Source organism: Rhinolophus ferrumequinum, chromosome 10, assembly GCF_004115265.2.
Source record: "Rhinolophus ferrumequinum isolate MPI-CBG mRhiFer1 chromosome 10, mRhiFer1_v1.p, whole genome shotgun sequence".
Classification (NCBI taxonomy): Eukaryota; Metazoa; Chordata; class Mammalia; order Chiroptera; family Rhinolophidae; genus Rhinolophus; species Rhinolophus ferrumequinum.
The window spans coordinates 36,469,697-36,492,718 of NC_046293.1; the positions used below are offsets into that span (position 1 = coordinate 36,469,697).

At 33.3% G+C, this 23,022-nt stretch overlaps 1 protein-coding gene across 3 annotated transcripts in view; it reads right to left on the reverse strand.

Annotated features, from left to right (window-relative positions):
* Positions 1 to 23,022, reverse strand: part of DNAI7 (dynein axonemal intermediate chain 7) — a 64,024-nt gene that overhangs the window by 34,148 nt on the left and 6,854 nt on the right. For all 3 annotated transcript variants that reach the window (XM_033117896.1, XM_033117895.1, XM_033117894.1), the window contains 7 exons: positions 15,592 to 15,676; positions 14,040 to 14,131; positions 12,007 to 12,108; positions 11,027 to 11,164; positions 7,165 to 7,311; positions 4,766 to 4,869; positions 2,795 to 3,104 (listed from right to left, as the gene is read on the reverse strand). In XM_033117896.1, coding sequence (XP_032973787.1) covers positions 2,795 to 3,104; positions 4,766 to 4,869; positions 7,165 to 7,311; positions 11,027 to 11,164; positions 12,007 to 12,108; positions 14,040 to 14,131; positions 15,592 to 15,676 — 978 coding nt within the window. The remainder of the gene's footprint in view (positions 1 to 2,794; positions 3,105 to 4,765; positions 4,870 to 7,164; positions 7,312 to 11,026; positions 11,165 to 12,006; positions 12,109 to 14,039; positions 14,132 to 15,591; positions 15,677 to 23,022) is intronic.

Genomic DNA, 23,022 nt, shown 5'->3' on the forward strand with positions numbered 1-23,022 from the left:
TATACATATTGGACATCCTACTTCTTTCCACCATTTATTTTACTTTTTCCTTTCCAAAATTCCACCAAATTATCTTTGCCTGCCCCTTTCGAGATGCTGATTCTGTTTAGAAATCCAGTGATTTTTTTTTTTTTGCCCCCTGCTGGCTACTCACACTTACAAAAGGTGGTTTACACTGTTCAGAATTAGTGGCAAGTATAGGCCCAGGCGACAATTGTTTAAGTCTGCTCTCCTTTCTTACCCAGCTTAGCATGGCAAGTGGTGGTGAGTTGGGGGATTCCTCACTCGATGCAGTTATTGACTGTAGCCCCCACACCACACCCCATCATCATCCTTCAGCACAGGAATTGGCTGTTCCTCCTGCCCTGGTACACTTAACCGCTACGATGGAATTCTTCTGCTTCTGAGGAGACCATACATACTTCAGCATTATTCATGTTACCTGTTTCAGAATGCCATGTGGGATTTGGAAGGATGATAGCTCACACATACCTGAGCAGAAACATCTGCACACATGCGTGTTTGGTGTGATGAGAGGATTGGTTCCTGGAAATAGGGGTGCTGACTGGATTAATGCTATTCTCAATCTTCTCTTTTTGATCCCCTGATAACATAAAGTTCCTCCAGTCATGTAATTCCATCTACCATTCACACAATTCTTGGTGAAGCTTCCCAAGCTCTGTCGAGATGTTTCATAAAGTAAAACTATTTCCGCCATATCACTGATTGTCTGCTGATCTTTTCTCTGGGTTTCCTAGGCTACTTATTTGAGGACAGCCTCAATATTGCATATAACATGAATTTTACCATCAAATAGAATACTTTTCCTCGGTGTACCTTTGTGGCATCATCAATACTAGCATTAGCATACCTTTAGTCACCATTATAGGTTGAAACAGTTCAATAAAACATTAAATAATAACAGAATTACAAAGTGTAGTTAAAAGCATTACTAAGGGCTATTCAAACTGAGGCAAACTTATTTTGGTCCTTCGAGCTCAATGGCTCAGAGTTTAAGAAATGACTCCTCACTGTAATACATGATAGACCTTGAGAAAAATATATAACTGCACTGTTTAATATTACAGTAAATTCATATATACATTTTAAAATATAAAACTATTCAAAATTAACAAAACTGTAATAAATCATCAATGCATGAGTCTGCTTTAGCTAAGATACACGTGCATATGAAAGAATTGCATTAGCCATGCAAATTCAGTATTTCAAATTATATATTTTCTAATTATTATTTCACAATTTTAAAATAATGTAAAATTCTTGGGTAAAATGTTAATGAGTTTTCATAAAATAATAATTATGATCAAGGAACTTGAGGGGAGACATTATCCAGGATTTTTACCAGCTCAAGACCAAACATTTTTAGATATGCTTTTCATACAATGAGTTCGATACTCCTTTATTTGTTCTTTGTTTTTATGAGTTTCAATCACAAATTCTGCCAAATTTTAAGTTAATGGGATTTTTTTTTCTTTTACTGCATATTTAAATAGTGTTAAGTCCAAGACCCATTTACTCATTTTCTCCCCCTTAGAAATAAGTATGTCACTTCCATTCACATCTCATTAGCTAAAGCAAATCGCATAGTCACTCCTAACTACAAGGGGACTAGGAGAATAATCACCCCATATACCCAGGAAAAGGAAGAGAACTGGAAATATTGTTGAACTCTAGTAAAGCAAGCATGCTACCTGAGAGGTAAACTAAATTTGTTTTTTATTTTAAAAGTATCGAATTGCTCAAAGAACATTTTTCTTTTTAAGTGACAAATTTTTGAAGAACAAATCACTTATTTTCCACCTCCCTAAAATATCAGCTATATAGATTCCTGGGTTCTCCTCCCCTTATGCCTTTTTAATTTTTACATGGTTATAATAACTCTAAATAGTATTCTTTATACTGACTATCATGTCATACCTATTTTCTATATTGCTATAGGGCCTTTATAATTTCTTATTCTGATGTAATATTTCAAATGGAATATTCAATTTAATATGTTCTTAGAATATCTAGTAATCCTTATTCTGATTCGAAATTTGTATTCAATCTAATTCTTAACCTTTCCCTGTGTTTAAAGAAGATAAACCAATACACTTCATGTCTTAAACACTTGTAGGAAACCTGCTACTTCTGGTCCTTCCGAAAATGCAAATTGTCTATGGCCAAACAAAAAGCTGCCTAGTTCTGAGAAAGTATTACTAAATTTTAAAGAGACAATTTATTCTAACATATTAAGTAGCTTAAAGATCCTGGAAATAGAAAAAAAGCAAATTACGCAAACGATGTTATATCTAAAGATGTCAAGTTTTAAGAGGAGTGGAATAGTTAAAGAAAATTAATTTTTACGTTATAAAATTTGTTCTTACAAACCCCAAAGCTGAGGAAGTAAGAGAGTAATGTAAGATAATCCCTCAGTTTGTAAAAATATTTACTGCAAGTTTCCATTTAATGGCAAGCTCCCTTCAGTGAATTTGAAATAGAATAAATACAGAAAAATTAAATTATTTCAAAGCTTTTCAGGAGTGTACCTAAAATAAAAATGATCAACTCCTATGCTGAACGTTAGGATGTTAAAGCAACAGGGTCAACTATGAATAGGAACTCTTAATAGAAGGCAAGAAAAAATATAAACATTCAAAATTAGGCCATTGACAAGAAAGTGGCTTTCAGACGATTTCTAGTTATTTAGGAAAAAATCTTGAGAATGCTTCAAGGGAATCTAATAACACTTGTCAAATGAAGAAAAAAATGTATACACCTAAATGCGTCCTACCGTTGGAACTTCAATATCAACTTGCTCTTCATCTTTTATTTCTTCCTCATGAATTGAGTGAGACTCACTTTTTCCAGGTTTATACTCTTCCTGAAACTCTTTGCTGAGTGCTGCTTCTACATTCTTGACTTCATCTTTGACTAAGTGAGTTATTGCGGAACTATGTTTTTGTAATAATGTTGGAACAGTGCGCAGTGGTGTGACGTGATCATAGTGAGTATGCAGGAGTCGTAGAGCGATGTCACTTGTTGCTAATATCCTTGGAATTTCAAATCCGATTTGTGTTTCAGAGAATCTGACACTTCTGTACCTGTTAACAATTGAGTTTAACAAGGAGGATGAGGCCTGAGGAAACTTTAGGTCTGCTGTGAATTTATACCTAAGCAGCATTTCTCTCCACTTTAATTCTGCCACGGTTTTGAATCTCAACCCTTACTGGCTTTCTTTGCAAGATGTGGACCCACTTGCTAATGCTATCCTTCTCAAAACACTCTCTTGGGAACCATAACCCAATGCTCTTCTCCATTTCTGGCAGCTCGTTCTCTGTTTTCTTTGTATGGCCTTCTTCCTAACCATCCCTTAAATGTTGATATTACTCAGCTCTCCATCATAGGACCTCTTTTCTTCTCTTTTATGTACTCTTCTTAGATATTATTATTTCTATGGCTTCAATTATTATTTATATTATCAGGATTTTTCAACATGAGTTCTGTTTCCTGGGGTTGGGTAGGGGGAAAAAGCAACCTGAGTAGACTTTAAGTGGTCCAAAAATGCCTTTACATATGTGTGAACAGTTCAAAATGTAAAGTTCATAATAGTCTATGACTCCCAAATAGGTAAGAACTACTGATCTATATGTTAATGACTCCCAAAAGTATATCTCTAACTCAGATTTCTCTGAATGCCTTCAGACAGTGGCACTTCCATATTTCATAGGTATTTCAAATTCAACAAGTTCATCCCTACAACTCCCCCTCACCATCACCATCAAAATAAAACAGAACTTATTCTGCCTCCACTACTTGTTATGTTAATAAAAAGAACCCCTTAATTCTTTTTCTAAACCTGGGTAGTTAATATAGGGCTATTCATTTTACTCTTCTTTTAAAATTATACAGATTAATTGCCTTCACTCTTCTGTATATAACATATTTTACAATGAAAAAGATTATATTAAAGTATTGTCTCTGATTTAGATTTAAACCACAGAGTATTTTGTAGCAAGTGAGATGTAGAAAATATTTTGTTCCTTCCTATCACTGAATATCAAAAATAAAGTCCAATTTATTTCCATTGTCATCTGACTAGTCTTTTCAGAGCTGAGACCAGAACTTACACCTTCTAACTTGTATTCTAATAATTTTTCATAAAACTCACCACCATACTAACTCAATTAACTTGAAATGTTTATAATCAAGAAGCAACCAAGTGACCATGAATTTATCATTCCTCAGAAAGCTGTTACTTTGGTGAAAATATCTGGGGAAACATCACTTAAATCTCTAAAAAATAATAAATATGGAAGCATTATTTTTTTGGCAGATACTATTTTTAACAGTTAACAAACATTTTTCTCTAATTTCAGATTGTCCTGTAGAAAGTATCTACCACTACTACTTTTCTTTGAGGGAAGGGAGGTTAAATGGGTGAAGAAAAGGGAAGACCTGATATTTACTCAGCATATATTGGTACTAAACAATAGACTATGACCTTTACATGCATTAATATTTAATCTTCAACCTAATCCTAATAAGTAATATAATCATCATTTTACTGTTGATATACTGAAACTCAACAAGGCTAAGTTACTTGCCTAAGGTAAATGGAAGGTCTGTGATTCAAACCCCATTTGGCTGACTTCTTACCATGGGTTTTCTCAACCATGCCATGCTGTTATACAACAGGCATCTGCCTGGTCATTGTGATATGACTCTAATGTCTCTCAAGCTATAGTACCACCCATGGAAATACCTTGGATTCTTCTTGAGGTTTGCCCACACATATAGAGTAACATTTTCATCTTGAATGACTTTTTCCATATTTCCACTGTCCAGATCTGCAATAGTACTAGCTTCCTGTAAGAAAACATGATAAAAGATTAGGCGCCTCATAAATTACACAACTTGGAGAAATTATTTCATCACTTAGATGTTAGACTTCCTCCATTACTTAATAGTTATTTGGATAAAAATAAGGTTCAATCAAAATGACAAAGAATTGCTTTAAAAATTCTCAAAATGACACAAACATATTTACTTAATTCAATGTGCTTCCCTTTTTTCACTCTGTTTTTCTTAAGATGTCTAAGGATTAAAGTTGCTCCTATATGCCTAGGTAGCAGGTGTAGATTACTACTATGTCACCCTTTTCAGTTTTAACATTATCATGACTTTTTATTTTAACTACATACATGCTTCTTCATATGTACCTTATCAAAATATAGATTGTGCTATTGCAAAAGTTAGCCTATTTCTGAATATATCGAGGTTAGAAACAAAATATCCAGTTTACGAAATCTAGATGAGTCATGTATTTTATGAGTCAAACATTTGATATCCAACATTAAACATACAATTTAAGGATAGTCTTAAGAATTTTTTAAATAAAGACTAACATAGTTTGTCGCTCCTGGGCTTAAATAAGTCAATATGTATTTGGTTGCTACAATGTAAAAACTTAAAAGTATTGGTGATTGACTTTATTGCTATTTTTTAAAGTGATTCCCCCACTTTTTTTCCTGTGAAATTAACTTTTTAAAGTTGCCTTGTAGAATTGTTCTACATTGTGGATTTATCTGATTGTCTCCTCTTGGTATTGTTTAATTTGCTCCTTTATCCCCTTATCTTTTCTTTATTGGAAGTTAGGTCTAGGTGGGTTTAATTAGATGCGTTAAATCCTTTTCAGCAAGAAGGTGTCATAGGTTTTGTTGTGTTCTTCATATTACATCCTATCAGGAGGCATATTTTGTCCCACCACTAACTATGTGGGTTTGATCAGTTGATTGAGGTAGTGACTTCCCACATCTCCCAATTACAAAGTACATTTTTCCCAATCAGTAAGTAATCTGTGGTCTAATATTTTGGCACTATGAAAATAATGTGTTCCTCAACAACTCAACTTTTCACCTAATTATTTAGGTAGCCATTGGTGATTCTTATCAATTATTACATTAAGGATTTAAAAAATGATGATTCTTCTAACTGGCCATTCCGTCTACATTTATCAGATAGCGTTCTTTCTTTCTCCCTCACCCACCACCCCACTTTCCTCCTTCCTTTTTGGAGTATCACAATAGACTCATGGATTTTTATTTATTCAATGTGTTTTAATAAATTATAGTCATTATTCTTTCTGATGTACATATTGACCCAAATTTGACTAGTGGGAGACTTTCTAAGCTAGTTTTGTCCTTTTGGATATGATTCCATTAGACTTTGAGCATTTGTTTGCTTTCTAGCACAAAATAACTCAACCTTATCTTTCACTTTCCCTGCCTCAGACCTGAAATCAGCCATTTACCCCAGTTAGACGTGACTCCTTTTTATGGAAGAAAAAGAAATACAGTTCAAACTGATATTTCCATTTCAAATATAACATTACAGTATTTTTTTCTTTCATATATTGTATGTTTTTTCTCTTAAAATAAAAATCTTGATTATTGTAATACATTTCCTGACTTGCTTTTTCTTACAATATAAATAAAATAGTTGCAAAATTATAATATGAATATTTCTGTTAACAATAAATTTAGTGAAGTTTAAGCCTTCTTTGAAGTTCTTTTTGTAATTAGGACATATTCTACCAAGGTTATACCAAGGCTAGGGCTGTGTTCTAGAATAAAAGAAACCAAGAGAGAAAATAGCCAGCAGCAGATCTTAGCTTTCTGATAAAATAAATAAATAAATAAAAAGAGCTATAGAAGATATTCATGGTACATTAGGGAAAATTTTTTATGGGTTTTTAAATTAATTTCCTTAGGTATAACAACGGCTATATGGTTACCTGGATATTATCATTAGTGCTAAGATATTTGGGAAAAATAGAGTGACTACCAATAATTGTAATCTTCTATCAACTTATTTATCTAGAGTGAATATCTAATATATAATTTTTTGTGAATTTATTTTTATAGTGATCCTCGTAAACATTAACAAGTAAAATAAAAAAATAAAAACTTTAGATATACTGATGTTTTATTTCTTTAAACATAAAATATTTACAGTTGTTAAATATGGATAAATATATGTGCCTTAAATTATTCCACTGACTTCCAGAATCATTTAATTATATAAAAAGTACTAGAATTTTATGATAAAATTTTAACTCTTATAGAAGTTAATGATAACATATAAGCAAAAGATTATACTTACTCTGAGTAGTATTTCAGTGGCCATGTTAAACTTAAAATGGAGGAGCTCCTGCAGTTCCAGGATTGATCCATGGTACTGTATTATATTTTTATCTTGCAAATCATATGATGGTATTTCCAATAAAATTAATTTCAATTTCTCAATTAACTATAAGGCAAAAGTATAAAGTAAAACTTTACTATCAAAGTAAATGAAATCTGACAAGTAGTCGAAGAAAAAGTGAAAAGGGAGCTATTCTAACACTTGAATTGAAGAACACATATTATTGTCAGTAAAACACAAACTGAACACAGGAAAGTATTTTTATATTATTTCAGAGCATGGAAAAAATAAAAGATTTCCTCCCAAAACTCCATTATAAGAATTCTTAACCATGTGTAGCAGAGCTTTCATTAATGAGCTGATAGATAAGGTACAGCTTGTCATTACCTAAGACTCCTCATAATGAGGAGGAGAAAAAAATTACTACTATTTACTGAATGCTTACTATGTGCCAGGAACTTTTCTAAATGCTTCATATGTTGTAATTCATTCAATCCTCACGATAACTCTACGAGGCAGATACTGTTATTGTGCTTATTTTCTAGATGGAAAAACGAAAATGTCGCTTCCACTTGTGAGGAGCTTGGAAGACGCCACTCTGTCCTAACAACCAGTAAAAAGCAGAACACATTGAAAAATCAACAACTCTTCTTTGATCCATAAATGAGGGGAGGATACAGGACAGATCCCTGTCCCCCAAAACAGGAGAGAACTACAGGTGAATACAGGAAATCCTGGCTTACCAGAGCAGAGACTGAGGAGCAGAAACCACCTCAGGAAGCAGTACCTGGTCGGAAAACCTGAACTATAAAGGACAAATTGCTGGAGGCTCTGTGTGGACAGCTCTGAGAGTGAAAAAGTCCAGGGGGACAGTCATGGGAACGGGAGGGCCCAATATTGTGAGATTTACCTCTAGGAGCTCTACCAGATTCCCACAAAAGAAAGGGGGGGAATCCCCTCACACCTCCTGCAGTGGAAGGGGGCAAGGAACCACTCTGAAACAGGTCAGAGCATCCTGCTTTTACCAAGGCCTGATCTCTGGAAACTAATTAACCAGAGACTAACACAGTGGAGTTTTATCAGAGCCTAACTCCTGGGGGTAAGGAAATACCCGACTCCAGCTGGCTCTAGGCACCAACTCCCACCTAAGAGGGGATAAGAGCATTTACAAACACATGTGAAGTTCATCCGGGGGCACAGGTTTACTAAAACACTGAGACTTAATCACAGGACTTTAGAACCCTTTAGTGATACAGTGACATCACCATATCACTAAAGGCCTATTTACAGGAGTTCCTTTCGCCCAGTACGTCATGTCTGCTTATCAAGAAAAAATTACAAGACATGCCAAAAGGCAAAAAAACAATTTGAAGAGACAGAGAAAGAAACACAAGAAGTATTTGAAATAGTAATGACTAAAAATTTTCCCAAATTAATGTCAGATATAAACCACAGATCCACAAAGCTCAGACAATACCAAACAGGATAAATGTCCCCTAAAAACTACCCTGAGGCATATCATTTTCAAACTACAGGGAATCAAAGATAAAGAAAAAAAAAAAAAACCTGACAGAATTCAGAGGGAAAAAACACCTTACTTTAAAAGAACAAAGTTAAGAATTAGATCCAGCTGCTCAGACACCATGCAAGCAAGAAGAGAGTGGAGAGATATTTAAAATGTTGGGAGAAACTGAGATGCAGCATGACTGAGGAACTACTAGTAAGTGGGCAGAATTTAGTTTTGAACACTGACACAGATAATAATATAGAAAATTTCTGAATTGAGAAAGACAGTACAGCATCATAGGATAGGGTAGTATGGACTCAAGCCAGAGGCTGGGCTTCAATCCTGAGCAAGTTATTCACTGTCTCTGTGCCTCAACTTCTTCATTTGTAAAATGGGAATAATGGTGCCTACCTCATAGAGTTATTATGAAAATTCAGCAAGTTACTATTTCGAAAGCCCAGCATAGGAAGCATTATCTTAAAGTCTGTCAAATATATAAATTTGATATTTAGAACTTGAATTTTACCACGGGGTCACTGCTATCCAGTTCTTTCTGTTCTTATGGCTTCCTGATTTAGTTTTCCATTGCTATGTTTCCTCTCCTCTTTTGTCTGCTGTTATGTTTCGTCTTCCCTACTATTCATTTCCAGTAATTCTGTACCCCACATTCATAACAGGAAGATACCACTTGCAGCTCATCACTGGTGAACCCCCGAACTGCTTCCCGCTGCTGCCCTGCTAATTGCCAAGCACCAGATTCCTGGCCCAGCATCAGGCCATGGCAGTCTTCTTGGCAGAGAGATGTTTGTTCAATGGCGAGAACCCTGCACGATAAATCCACTGGGGTCCAAATACCTCACAGTGCATGGGAGGCTCTTTGGAGCCTTTGGAAGTCAGAGGAAGGTCAATCTAAGGTCTCATAGAGGACTTAGTGTAAGCAAGTCGCAATCTACATTTCTTCATATGTGAAATGAATGTCATAAGCTTGCCCAGATTAAATTAGGCAATGCATGTCATGTGCTCTGTTGAGTCTGGAGTTAGGCCATATAATAGCAACATGAAAGAGAAGTAAACCGCAGTGACAAGAAACACAAACATACGGCGAGAAATTAGAACAAAAAGCATAAAGGATGCTAGGTCCAAAAGGAGTGAATTCCTTTCAGTTTGTAATATTATGTAGGTGTGGTCTAAGTGTGTATTTCTTTCTATTTATCCTAACTTGGGATTTGTCGTATTCCTGGAAGCTGAAGGTTCCTGTCTTTCCTCAGTTTTGAAAATTGTTAGTCATTATCTCTGAATACTGTCTCTTCCTCATTCTTCTGTATCTCCTTCCGGTACTCCTTTGCAATAAAGTTTTAGTCCTTCTTACTCAATCATACATATACATTAACTGCTCTTTCATATTTTCCATCTCTTTATCTTCGTGCTGTATTCTGATAAACTTGTTGAGTCGAACTTCTGACCCACTTGTGATTAAGAATTCTCAAGACACATTTTTGTTTTCCCTTCACTAAGTTAAAGGTGAGCCAAACAAGTTCCTATCATCTCGCTCTGCAGGGCACCTTTTTTCCCTATTATCCACAATACCTTTTTTAGGCTCCCGGCCTTATAGGAGGTCTCTAATGCATTTGTCTCCTTGCATGTGCCGTAGGCTTTGTCTTCTGATGGCCCTTTAAACCAATGCTACGCCACCAGGGGTTAACAGGTGCTTTCTGGGAAACCACTGCCTTTTACACTTGCCCACTTTTCTGAATTGTTTTATGGTCTCCATGTTTCTTTTGAACTAGGCAATGGACTTATATGTCACTTAAACTTTTTTTTCTTTCATTTTTAAGTGACTTGTAAAGTGGTAGCTCCTCAGGGTAGTCTATCCATTCTATTTACAGCAATAGAATGTAGAATATTCTTATTCATCTTTGTACTTCCAGCGCCTAAAAGAGCAGGCGCCTGGCACATAGTTAACATTGAAAAACATGTGTACCGAATCACTGAATAGTGAATAATGCCAGTTGAGGATAAAATGATGCACTTCCCCCAAGTTATCTACATAAATGGATGCCACTTCACTTTCTTTTTTGCTTGAATTAAGACACACATACAGTTAATGTTTCACAAGCATGTGTGTTGACCTTATCTAAGGTGTTAAGAAGTTTTTAGGAGTTGAAAAAAAAAAAGATTAGCAAATATTTTTCTCCATAGCCAAGGAAGCAGTAATGTTATTAATTGGAAAATATCATATTTATTTATTTATATTTTTAGAATCAATTTGTAATTTAAATAATTTAAAATTATGTAATAATACTTAGTACTTACATGTAGAACTAGTTTACTCTTGGCAATCACTTCCTCAAAAGTCTCATTTGTTTCCTCTTTCCACAAGCTAATGAAAGTATTAATTTCTTGGGATACTGAAGGATCAGGACTCCCATCACATTCAATGTAGTGTTTCCACTGTGGAATAAAAATGTTTGAAGGTTCACACTAATGAAAATTCAATCAAAGATTAAATTACTTCTTTTTTAAGTACAAGTTCTCATAACCTAGTTTTCTCAATTTAGGCAAAAAACATATTATGACTTTAACTAAGTTACTTGAGTTATCTCTAAAATAACCAAATTCCTCTTCATCAAAATAATTTATAAGCCTCAATAATTCAAAATTATTAGCTATGGTCATATTTTAATTTTTAAAACAGCATTTATGAGTTGGTTTTATTTTGCTTTCCTTTGTAATCATATAGCTCCTATATTTACGAAAGCCAACACTTGGGCTAATTTCTACTTCTCAAATTATTACTAAGTGTTAATCACCATTGGCATTTTAGTATGAGCCCTTCCATTCATTTTTTTAGTGTATGCAAATTCTACATTTGTAATCATATTGTACTCACAATCTTTTGGTTTAAAAGTATACCATGATCATCTTTTGCCATATTATTACAGTTTTTCCTTTTTTTTCCAGATAATCACCCATATTGTTTCTAAAGTAATGATGTTTTGAGCAACACTATATTGCCTTAAACTCAAAGTTTTTATATTTTAATTTAGGATAATTTCCTCAATATAGATTCCAAAAATCAAATCAGAGTCATAGGATATAAAAATTTCCAGGATCTAATTATTGACAAATAGTTTTCTACAAAGTCGTAAGGAATTACTTTGCTACAAGCAATTTGTCAGATTAAAGATTTTTTATAGACAAATTTAAAGTTTCGTGTGACTAAAAAGGATATTGGACTATAACTCCCTCTTGTGGTTCAAAGTATTAACTCAAAAAAAAAAAATCAGTCTTACCTGAGAAACCAATCTAATATGTTGTTTCAATTTCTCTGCTTCAGGAAAACACCCCTCTAATAAATAAAGTTCTTCAAGTTCTTCATTTCTCCTCTCTAGAGCCTGTTGCACAGGGATACATTGATTTATTCTATAATTCAGCTTCGTGTTTTACAAGTAGCATCAAAAATTTACTTGGCAAAGTAGTTGGTTTCAGAATAAATACTAAAAGTAAGTTGAATGTAACAGATATTTCCAAAAGGTTTCATCTCAGTGGTGTGCAGACTCCTGGTGGATCCTCAGGGCTATTTTGGGATCTGTGAGGTCAAATCTATTTTCATAATAATACAGACATTATTTGCCTTTTTCAAAGTGTACACATTTGCACCGCTGGTGCAAGACGGTGTAAAACTGCTGGCGACTTAGTGTAAATCAAGGCACAAACTGTATTAGTGGTCATATTCTCCAGGGGCAAGGGGTAATAAATAGCCAGTTTCACATAAGAAGGAACCTGATGAAGAAGTGAAAATTATTAATTTTATTAAATGTTAACCTTTAAGTATATGTCTGTTTCCTATTCTGTGTGATAAAACGGGAGTTATAAATAAAGCACGCCTGCTGCATGTCAAAGGACAATACTGTTTTCAGAAATAAATACTCGTGCAATTATTAAGTATTTTGGCACAAATTCTCTCAAAAACGAATGAATTGAGCATGTCGCTTCCAGGAAACAATTTAAAGTATTTTGCCAATGATAAAATTGAAGATTTTCAAATAAAATTTCAAATTTTAGAAAACTTGTATCTACCACTGTGAGTTGGACAGTTTCCCAATCCTTAAAAACTTTTCTGATACGATTGGAGATATTAATGCTGGTGATTTTTTTTTGATAATGAATAATAAAAATGGGTCAACATTTGGAAGCAAGTAATTCAGTGAACCAAATTTTTCCAGGCAACAAATACATGATATTGCAGAATTGTGCATGAAGACAAGATCTATTCAAAGTGTAAGATAGATCAATGTTTTAGTGTAAAAGAGTACATGAAGTTCATTGATCTGGTTTCAGATTCCATATTAAGAAACTACCACTTATTGAGTTTTTGTATAGTATCAAAGAAGAATGTCCAAAATTATCTGAAAGGCTATAATAATAGTCCTCCTTTTTCCAACTACATATCTGGGTGAGGACACATTTTCTTCATATACTCGAATCAAAAGAACACTGTAACAGATGGAATACTGAAGTAGATATGAGAATCTAGTTGTCTTCTGTTAAGTCAGACATTAAAGAGATTTTTAAAATATAAACAAGCCATCTATTTCCCTAATTTAAAACAATATATAATGTGTGGTGATGGATGTTAACTAGACTTATTACGGTTATCATTTCACAATATATACAAATATTGAATCATTATGCTGTACACCTGAAACTAATATAATGTTATATGTCAACTGTAGCTCAATAATATATCTATAATTATGTAGTTGTTTTCTTAAAAATGTTCATTTTTAACCATTTTTAATGTCTGTTAATATAATGTCTTTAAATGTCTCAGTTTTAATTTCTACTATAGTAAATATTGATAAATAGAGTCCACATAAATAAAAGCTCATATATTAAAAGTAATGAGGTATTTTTTCCTGAGATGAAAATATTTTATAACTACTGATCTGAAAAATTCTGGTGAAAAAGAGAAGTGAAACTAAAAAAGGAGAGAGAGAATTTGAATTTTTTGGGGGTGGGGGGTTGTTTAATTATCTATAAAACAGATTGAGTATAATAACTTAATGGCTACAAGCACAGGCTCAGATGCAAGACTCATGTCTAGCTCCTGAATCTGACCTAGCTTGATTTCTCTGTTCCTCAATTTCCTGTGAAATGTGGGTAATAATGTCACAGTTTTATGGTAGGATGAAATGAGTTAAGCCAGTTCATATAGGTCTAAATATTACTGGTAGTTTCTGGAGGAGAATGACATTAAATGGGCAAACAGATCTGATAGCCACATAGTTTGTCTTCATTAATAACATCATTAATATTTATTTACTTTTGCTTCAAGTTGTTGCCATTTTTCTTTCTCAATTCGTTGTATTTCAAGCTTTTCCATTTCTTCTTTTTCATATTTCGCACGGGCTTCCTCTAAAGAAAAAAAAAACATTTTTTTCTCAGTGATTAAATCAATCTATTTTTAACTCCTGAAAGTTACCTCAAATATTTGCAAGGCGTAATGGTGGAGGTTTTTTTTAATAAAAGTCACAATTTTTATTATGTGGTAGAAATAAGTGCTAGATTTCTTTCAAAAAAGTAACATGACTCTCAAAATTTCTGGCCAAAAAAAATAGGCTCACAATAATAGTTCTCTTCTCTAAAAAGTTTATAACAATTCAGTAATGATTTTAGCCAATAAAAAATAACAGCTCTATCATGGGTAATTAAGGAGAGGTAAACTTCAGAAGATTTTCATAATCCTGTGGTATCTACATTATCAAAGCAATTAATCTTCTCTTGCTCTCACTATTAAAAAACATGGTACCTATGTTGAAGAATATGCATTTATCCCAATAAAACATTCTCCAAGATCTATATCCTGATGTTCTATTCTTATCATGAGTCACCTAAAAAGGATTTATATGATTATACATAAAAAAAAATCAGCATGGAACATGCAGACTTAAAACCTAACTCTTAATGCACAGATGTTCTTAATGCTAAAAGCTACAACCACTTGAAATATTCAGATTTTTAAAATCATTTTTGGTGTTTTAAATAACTATTTTTATTAATTTTAATTGATTTCTTTTAACAAATGAAAGTCCTCTTTAAATTTGGCAAATAAGTATCATTATACTATAAGAATGTAGGCATCTGTGTGTATTTTTTGCTAGTATATATTTCCCATATTTAGTGAATTTGAATTTCAGGATTCTTACTGCACAATCAGCACTAACGCCCCTAAGTTTACCAATAAATATGATCACTTCAAGTAGGTTTTCCAAAATTAACACATAAAAAAGATACTCAGTTGAATTTGAATTTCAGATAAATAACGGATTTTTTTTCCTTCTTTCCCTCCTTCCCTCCTTCCGTTGCTCCCTCCCTCCCGCCCTCCCTCTTTCCCTCCCTCCTTTTTCATCTTTCCTTCCTTCCTTCCTTCCTTCTTTCCTTCCTTCCTTCCTTCCTTCCTTCCTTCCTCCCTCCCTCCTCCCTCCCTCCTTCCTTCCTTCCTTCTTTCCTTCCTTCCTTTCCCTCCCTCCCTCCCTCCCTCTCTCTCTCTCTTTTCTTTTCTTTGGTTTAAGTATGTCCCAAATATTGCATGGGGTAAATTATACCAAGTCATCCACTGTTTATCTGAAATTCAAACTTAACTGGGCATCGTGGATTTTATCTGGCAACTCCATTTCATGATATAGCTGAAAGTGTTTCGTATGTACTAACAACTTTCTAGGTACCCTTTAAATAATAGTATGTATTACGAAACGGGTTAAATTTGAAACATAATTTTAAAGGTTCTTTTTAAAAATATTGACTGGATTACAGAAATACCTACCTAATGTTAGTATTAGTATCATATGAAAATAGTATCACTGTGTATTTTGTACCTTCCTCTTTTAGTCGTCTCTCCTCCTCCTCTTGTAGCTGTTTCAATCGTTCAGCTTTGGTGATTTTCTTTTTCTTACGGCCAGACTTAACAAAGGCCACAACATAAAAGAGAGGCTATTAACATGCACCCAAATAACTTAAAAACACATACTCCTCAAATAGTAACTTTGAAAAACACTTTTGCTTCCATAAGTCCAGTCTTTCACTCATTCCTTGACTCAGTGCATTGAGGACAAAATGTGAAAACAAGTAAGAAAAATACGCACATATAGTATTCAAAGGCAAGAAAAATAGTGACAAGCATATACAATTTAAGTAATTCTCATTCAAAATTTTCACATCTTCAAAATGGTGCTTAATATAACCTCATTACATTGTTGTAAGAATTAAAAGAAAACATGCAAAAAACAGTTTTAATACCACAACATGTCTATAAAAATTAAAGACGTCTTTTATGCCTAGCAGATAGTTATTTTGCAAGTTTGGAGGAAGGAGAAATTATTTTCAACAGCTTGGATCAAGTACAATTGTATGGAGCAGGTAGTATTTAAGTTTATGCCCAAAAGACTTTAACATTCAGATATGAGGGGAAGATATCCCAAAAGAGGGAAACGAATGCATAAGTCGTGGAGTTCAGAGAGCACTGAAGAGGCCAACAAGATCAGTGGGCCCTGGGAAAACTCCAAGAAGAGGTAATGATGGAAATGAGAATAGAAAAAATGACTGAAGCCTATGCTATAGAGTTTGGATATTATTCTAAAAGAAATGGAACCTCCCTAAAAGTTTTTGAGAAGGGGTATGGCTATTAAGAAAATAATTTTGAACACTAACCTGGTATTAGGGGGAAAAATGATTATAAAGAGGATACCATTTTGGTTACTATTAATAATAGTTAAAATCATGACAAGGGAAATGCAGACAGGAGAATGGATTCAATAAATATTTTATAAGATAACTTATTTGATAATGATCTAACTGGGGGCAAGAAGAGGAAGGAGTCAGAAAAGAATGAAAAATAAGAATGGTGGTCTGGAACAAGAAAATTTATAAGAGAAAATGTTAAAAAGAGTTTAAATGTAATTAGTTTGAATGTTCTTGGAGCATTCAGGCAACACTTGTAGGCATTAAAATTGGAAAACTGAGGTTTAGCAAACAGATCAGGGCTATAGAGTACAGATTTGAAAACTATCTTGGTAATAACCACCTCCCCTCCATTTTACCTAAGGGAACAGTGTAGAAGGAGAAGAGTATCATCTAAACTTAGAAATCAAGAGGGATTCATTAATCCTCGGGATATATACTCTTGGATTACCATCTTCACTTTTTTGGCTCACCTTCTGCAGGATGGTCCATTGGAATCTCCAGGCCATAGCCCTACCATTTTTTCATTGTTCATCAACGCCCTCATACTTTCACTTCTTTCTTACCCAGGTTAGATTTCGCAGTTCATTACCATAATCACTAACACATATCACCACCTTTCCTATTTTCCTCCCTCTGAGGAGCTCAGCTGGGAAATTCCTAGTTCTAGTTAAACACAACTCTCCATTTATTCTATGCTAGCAATATGAGCAGCTGAACCTTGCCAGAGAAAAATGCATGAGCTCAACTTTATGAGCACAAGTTTTAAATAGACTAAGCACCGGCTAGTATTCTTACTATTGCGATGTCCTCACTCTTCGAACTTCCAAAATCATCTCCTCTTTCTTACACTCAGCTGTTGACTGTACCTCTTCTACATTAGAAACTTTGAGAAAATAATCTCCCTAACACACCAAATCTTTTAATCTACCTACATCTTTGTCATCCTTCTTTCCCATTACAGTGGATAAACTGTATATACTTTCCTCTATTTAAGGCTGAACATGCCACTTTTATACTGGATCTTATCCCTTATTGCTTATTTTAGACTTGGCTCCTGCAACTAACAGCTTTGGTTATTCATAAATTTCTCCCTCCCTAGATTTCACATCCCTCTCCATCATTTGCTCCAATTCTGTCACCTTTAGATCATACTGCCTAAAAGGAGTTCACACAGTTTTCACTTCCCCATTTTCTGTATGGGCCACTGATGCTTTTTCATTTCTATTGCTCTATTAAAACCTCTCAACTCAAAGAACCCTGAAGATGACCATGCTTCTAGTGCCAATGGTCCATCAGCCTTCATTTTACTCATCTCTCATCATCATTTGACAAAGTTTTCTTCCTCCTTCCTGAAATATTTTCTTCATTAGGCCTTTAAGTTAGTAGTCAGATTTTGCTTCTTCTCTCACAGGTCCCTCCTTCTCAGACTTCTTTTCTGGCTTCTCCTCCTCAGCTGTAGTTGATCAGTAACTTTTAAAATCATTTGTATATAGTCCCTAAAAGAATTTTGAAAAACTATGTACCCCTTCACACATTTTTAAATTGGCATTGAAAACTTTTCACCACAAGCTTAAATAGCTGTAAATGTTGTACTTTCAAGTATGTATCAAATAAAACTTTTACATCACTATTAAATGTATCAATCATTACTTAAAATATATCCAATGAATTCTACGTACTATGGTGATTTAATGGCCAATACTAATTAAAATACGAATAAATTTTTCTTTAATAAAAATTTTAATAATTTTTCTCCCTAAACTCATATTTCCATTCCACTTCCCTCACAGAATCTTATCCTAATATAATATACTTGAAACACTTCTATTTTTTTTTTTAATTTTTATTGGGGAACAAGTGTGTTTCTCCAGGGCCCGTCAGCTCCAAGTCGTTGGACTTAAATCTAGTTGTGGAGGGAGCAGCTCACTGGCCCATGTGGGAATCGAACCTGTAACCCTGTTGTTCACAGCTCTCACTCTAACCAACTGAGCCATCTGGCCACCCCTAAATTTTCTAATTTATTGATTGATATGTAAAGCTGTTCAAATAATGTCATTTATTGTTAAAGTCATGCCTCCCTTTTCATTCCTAATATTGATTATTTATGCCTTTGTTCTTGACAAAATTTACCAGAGAATTGTCAATTTTATCAGTATTTTCAAAGAAATAAATTGTATCTTGTTTATTCATTCAATTGTTTTAAGAAATATTGACAGTCTAACATGTAATAGGATTTGAGGTATATCAATAAACAGACAAAAATCTTTACCCTTATAAGCTTATATTCAAGTGGGAAGAGAAAGACAAAAACAATAAACAAAATTTAAAAATAAATTATCAAATATCATAGGAAGTGAAAGCTCTATGTAAAGCAAGGGGATTCCAGACTGCAGGTGTAGCTGGGGAAGGAATTTTAAACAGAATGGTTAAAGTGAGCCACATCAAGTAGGTAACATTTGAGTGAAGACTTGAAGGATATGAGATTATTGATCCTCCTTATTGTATGTTTTCTATTTTATTAATTTTTGCATTTGTCTTTATTATTTACTTCCATATCCTTTGAGTTTTATTATATATCTTACTTCTTTTTTTATTAGTTCAGATGTACAAAACAACATAACGATTAGACATTTACATTAAATATTTACACCCTTCACAAAGTGATAATCTCAACAAGTCCACTATCCATCTGACACTCTACACAGCTGTTACAATACCATTGACTCTATTCCCTATTCTGTACTTAAAATCTTGTGAATATATAAATATATATATATACGAAATATTTATATTCAAAATATATTTTGAATATATATATACGAAATAATTGACATTCAATATTATTTTATATTAGTTTCAGGTGTACAGTCTTTTTGCTACTTCTTAAGAAGGATGGTTAGTTCATTCTTTTCTTTAGTCTTTTTTCTTCTAATATAGGTTGTTCTGGCTACACATTTCCCTCTAAGTATTGATTTAGATACATTCCCCAAATTTTGAAGTATTTTCCTTCTGAGTTAAAAATATTTTCTGACTTTCATTATATTACTTCTTGACCCACTTTAGAATGTTTTAAAAATTCCCCGCATATTGTATCTTCCTGTTTATATTATAGCTGATTTCTTTGATTTTTCAAACTTAATTTCACCACGGTTATAATACCTGAATTGTTTCAATTCTTTGAACTTTGAGAATAGTTTTATGTCACACTATACTTTTAATTTGGGGGAAAATGTGTGCTTAAAATTCTCTATTTGTTGGGTACAGTGTTCTAAATGTTATCTGTTATTCATGTTATTCTAATCTTCTAAATCCTTACTGATTTTTTAATTCTTGTCCTATCAATTACTGAAAGACGAAATCTGCCACTGTGATTGTCTATTTCTCCTGCTAGTTCTCTGAATTTGTGCATTGTATATTTCAAGACTTCATAATTAGGTACATATATATTTAAAATGATTTTTTCTTGGTTAGTCAAATCTTTATCATTACAAAACGACTCTCTTTATTTCTAGAAGTGCTTTTTGTCTTAAAGTCAATTGTGTCTAATACCATGTTTCCCCAAAAATGAGACCGGGTCTTATACGTATTTCCCCGAAAATAAGACCAGGTCTTATATTAATTTTTGCTCCAAAAGACAGATTAGAGCGTATTTTCAGGAGATGTCTTATTTTTTCATGTACAACAATCTACATTTATTCAAATACAGGTATGTCATCTTCTTCTGGAACATCGTCATAATGTACTAAATGCGTCCATCTGGCTGAGGATCTTAACTGGGGCTTATTTTCGGGGTAGGTCTTATTTTCGAGGAAATACAGTGATACAGCTATACCAGCTTCATTTTTCTAGTATTTGCATAGTATGTCTTTTTTTCCATCACCTTACTTTCAACTTTTCTGTATCTTTATTCTTTAGATAGTGTTTGTAAAAAGATTATTGTTGGATTTTATTTTTTATCCAATCTGACAATTTTTCTCTTTTGATTTTAAGGTGTTGTTTGGCCTTCTTTTTGTAGTCTTTTTGATATCTTTTTAATTGATTATTTATTGTCAATCCACTATTCTCCCTCTACTAGTCTGGAAATTATACACTCCGTTTATGTCATTTTAATGGCTATCCTAGTAAGTCAACATATGTACTACTTAATATATGAATACATTTATCCTATTACCAAACAGTAAAAGGACTTTAGACCATTTTAACTCAATTTATCCTTCCCCTACCCAAATTATACATTTTGTTGTCATGTATGTTTTTATAAGTTTTACTGAGATATAATTCACATACCAAACAATTCACCCATTTAAAGTGTACAATTCAATGGTTTTAGTGTAGTCACATAGTTGTGCAACCAACCACCACCATAATTAATTTTAGAACATTTTCATCACTCCCCAAAAAGAAATCCCATACCCATTACTAGTCACCCCTCCCAATTTCCTACCAACCCCCAGCTCTAGGAAACCACTAATCTACTTTCTCTATAGATTTGTCTATGCTGGACGTTTCATATCACTGGAATTATACAATGTGCAGGGTTTTGTGACTGGCCTCCTTCACTTAGTGAATGTTTTCAAGGTTTATCCATGCTATACATGTATCAATACTTCCATTTTATAGCTAAAAACAAATTCCATTGTATGGATATACCACGTTTATCTATTCATGAACTGATAAACATTTGGGTTGTTTGTTATCATGTATTTTAGTTTATTTTTTTAATCCACATATTATTATTATTATTGTTGTTGTTGTTTTACATCTTATACATGTACTGTGTCTTGCAGGTGGCAAACTCAGTTTTTGCCTAAGAAAATATTATTTCATTTCTATTTTGGAAACTATTTGAGCTGATATAAAATTCTAAGTTGGTAGTTGTTTACTTTGAGCTAAATGAAAACATCATTCCACTGTCTTTCCATTATTACTGTTAAGACCAAAGTTTAAGTTTCGCCCATTTCTGCAAATTCCTTTAGCGATAAAAACACTTTTAGTGCTTCCATTATTTCTCTGGTTCCTGCCTCCATATGTTTTCTTCCATTAATTTTTTACTATTTTATCAGCTCTTAAATGCATTAAGGTGATAGTTTTGATCTATATCTATATATTTTAGTCAGCATTCTTTGTTTTCAGCATAAAGGTTTATTCAAAAAATATTTTAAGCCCAATATTATTGGAAATGGAAAAAATAAAAATGTTTTTGATAAAATTATTTTATCTTACCAGTTGCTCTAATTAAGCTGATCAAAACTTTAAAGCTGCAGGTTTAGTTCATTCAAAGTATAAAAAAAGTCCACTACTACTTAACTAGCAAAGTTAAACCAATAGGCCTTATCACAGTTGCTCTCAGATACAGTGTGACTTTATTCTTCAGTACAAATAAATGTGTTAATATGCTTCCTCATGACAAGGTACCTCATGTTTTAAATTATGAGCCAGGTACGAGCTGATTTTCATTTCCTCACACATTGTTTTAAAAAGATGCAATTTTACTAACCTGAACTTAACACCATTTCCATTTTAGAGGCAACATTGAACGTTCCATATAAACCAGGATTCACATTTTAGGCAAGCAAATCCTGTTTGCGAATATAGTGTTCCTAAATTAAAATAGGATTTAAAGTACAGATGTGAGCAAGAAATAAGGCCCTCCGTTTGCCCACTGTTTACAGTTCCATGCCGAGAGGTACCTGGGCACCATTCTTAATCTATTCAAATAAAGTCAATTAAAAAAAATACCAACTTCTATAAAACTCTTTCACAAGCTATATTCCTAAAAAGAATTCAAATATCAAAATTTCATTAATAACTCCATTTTCTGCACTGGAAGAAGTCATAAATTAACTGGAAATAGCTTGAATCATCTATGTATTCATCAACCTGTAAGGTAAAATTTCCCTATAACCTTATCAATGTCTTCTGCTATTTCATGTATTTTATGGAGTACAGTGGTTTCTGAAAAAAAAACACATATTGATGTAAATGCAGTGATGGATCGTTCAATAGTGCAACAGGTGTTCTAACCTCTTCTATAGCCCTGTATGATTTCCTAGCTTTTGCAATGAATACTACTAATTTAAGTTATATGAAGTTTCAAAGGCAACTTTAAGTTCTATGTAAAAATATTCAGTTCATTTAGATTTTTATTGATACCTTTAATATTTCTTTATTAAAAAATTGTTATTCTTAGAGTCTGGATGTTTTATCAATAAATTAAATTGTGATAAATTTTCTTGTATCATCGTTTAACAATAATCTCATGGGCAATAAACAGAAATTATTACCAGTCCCACCACTCCACACTACAATCTATAAGAAATTCAGAGTATCTCAATACTTCTAATGCCACATTTCACCACTTACAGAAAGACTTGTAAGACAATAATAAGAAGTCGACGGTGCCATGACTCAAGAAAGCTTTGCCAACATCTATGTTTTGAATTGTCCCTTAATGTTATAATCCAGGCCTGAGGGCAATAAATAACAGTATGATTTAGAATGGGTGCAAGATATGCCGTGGTTTTGTAAAGCAAAAGGGTAATTATGAAAGTGGAGAATGCAATGGC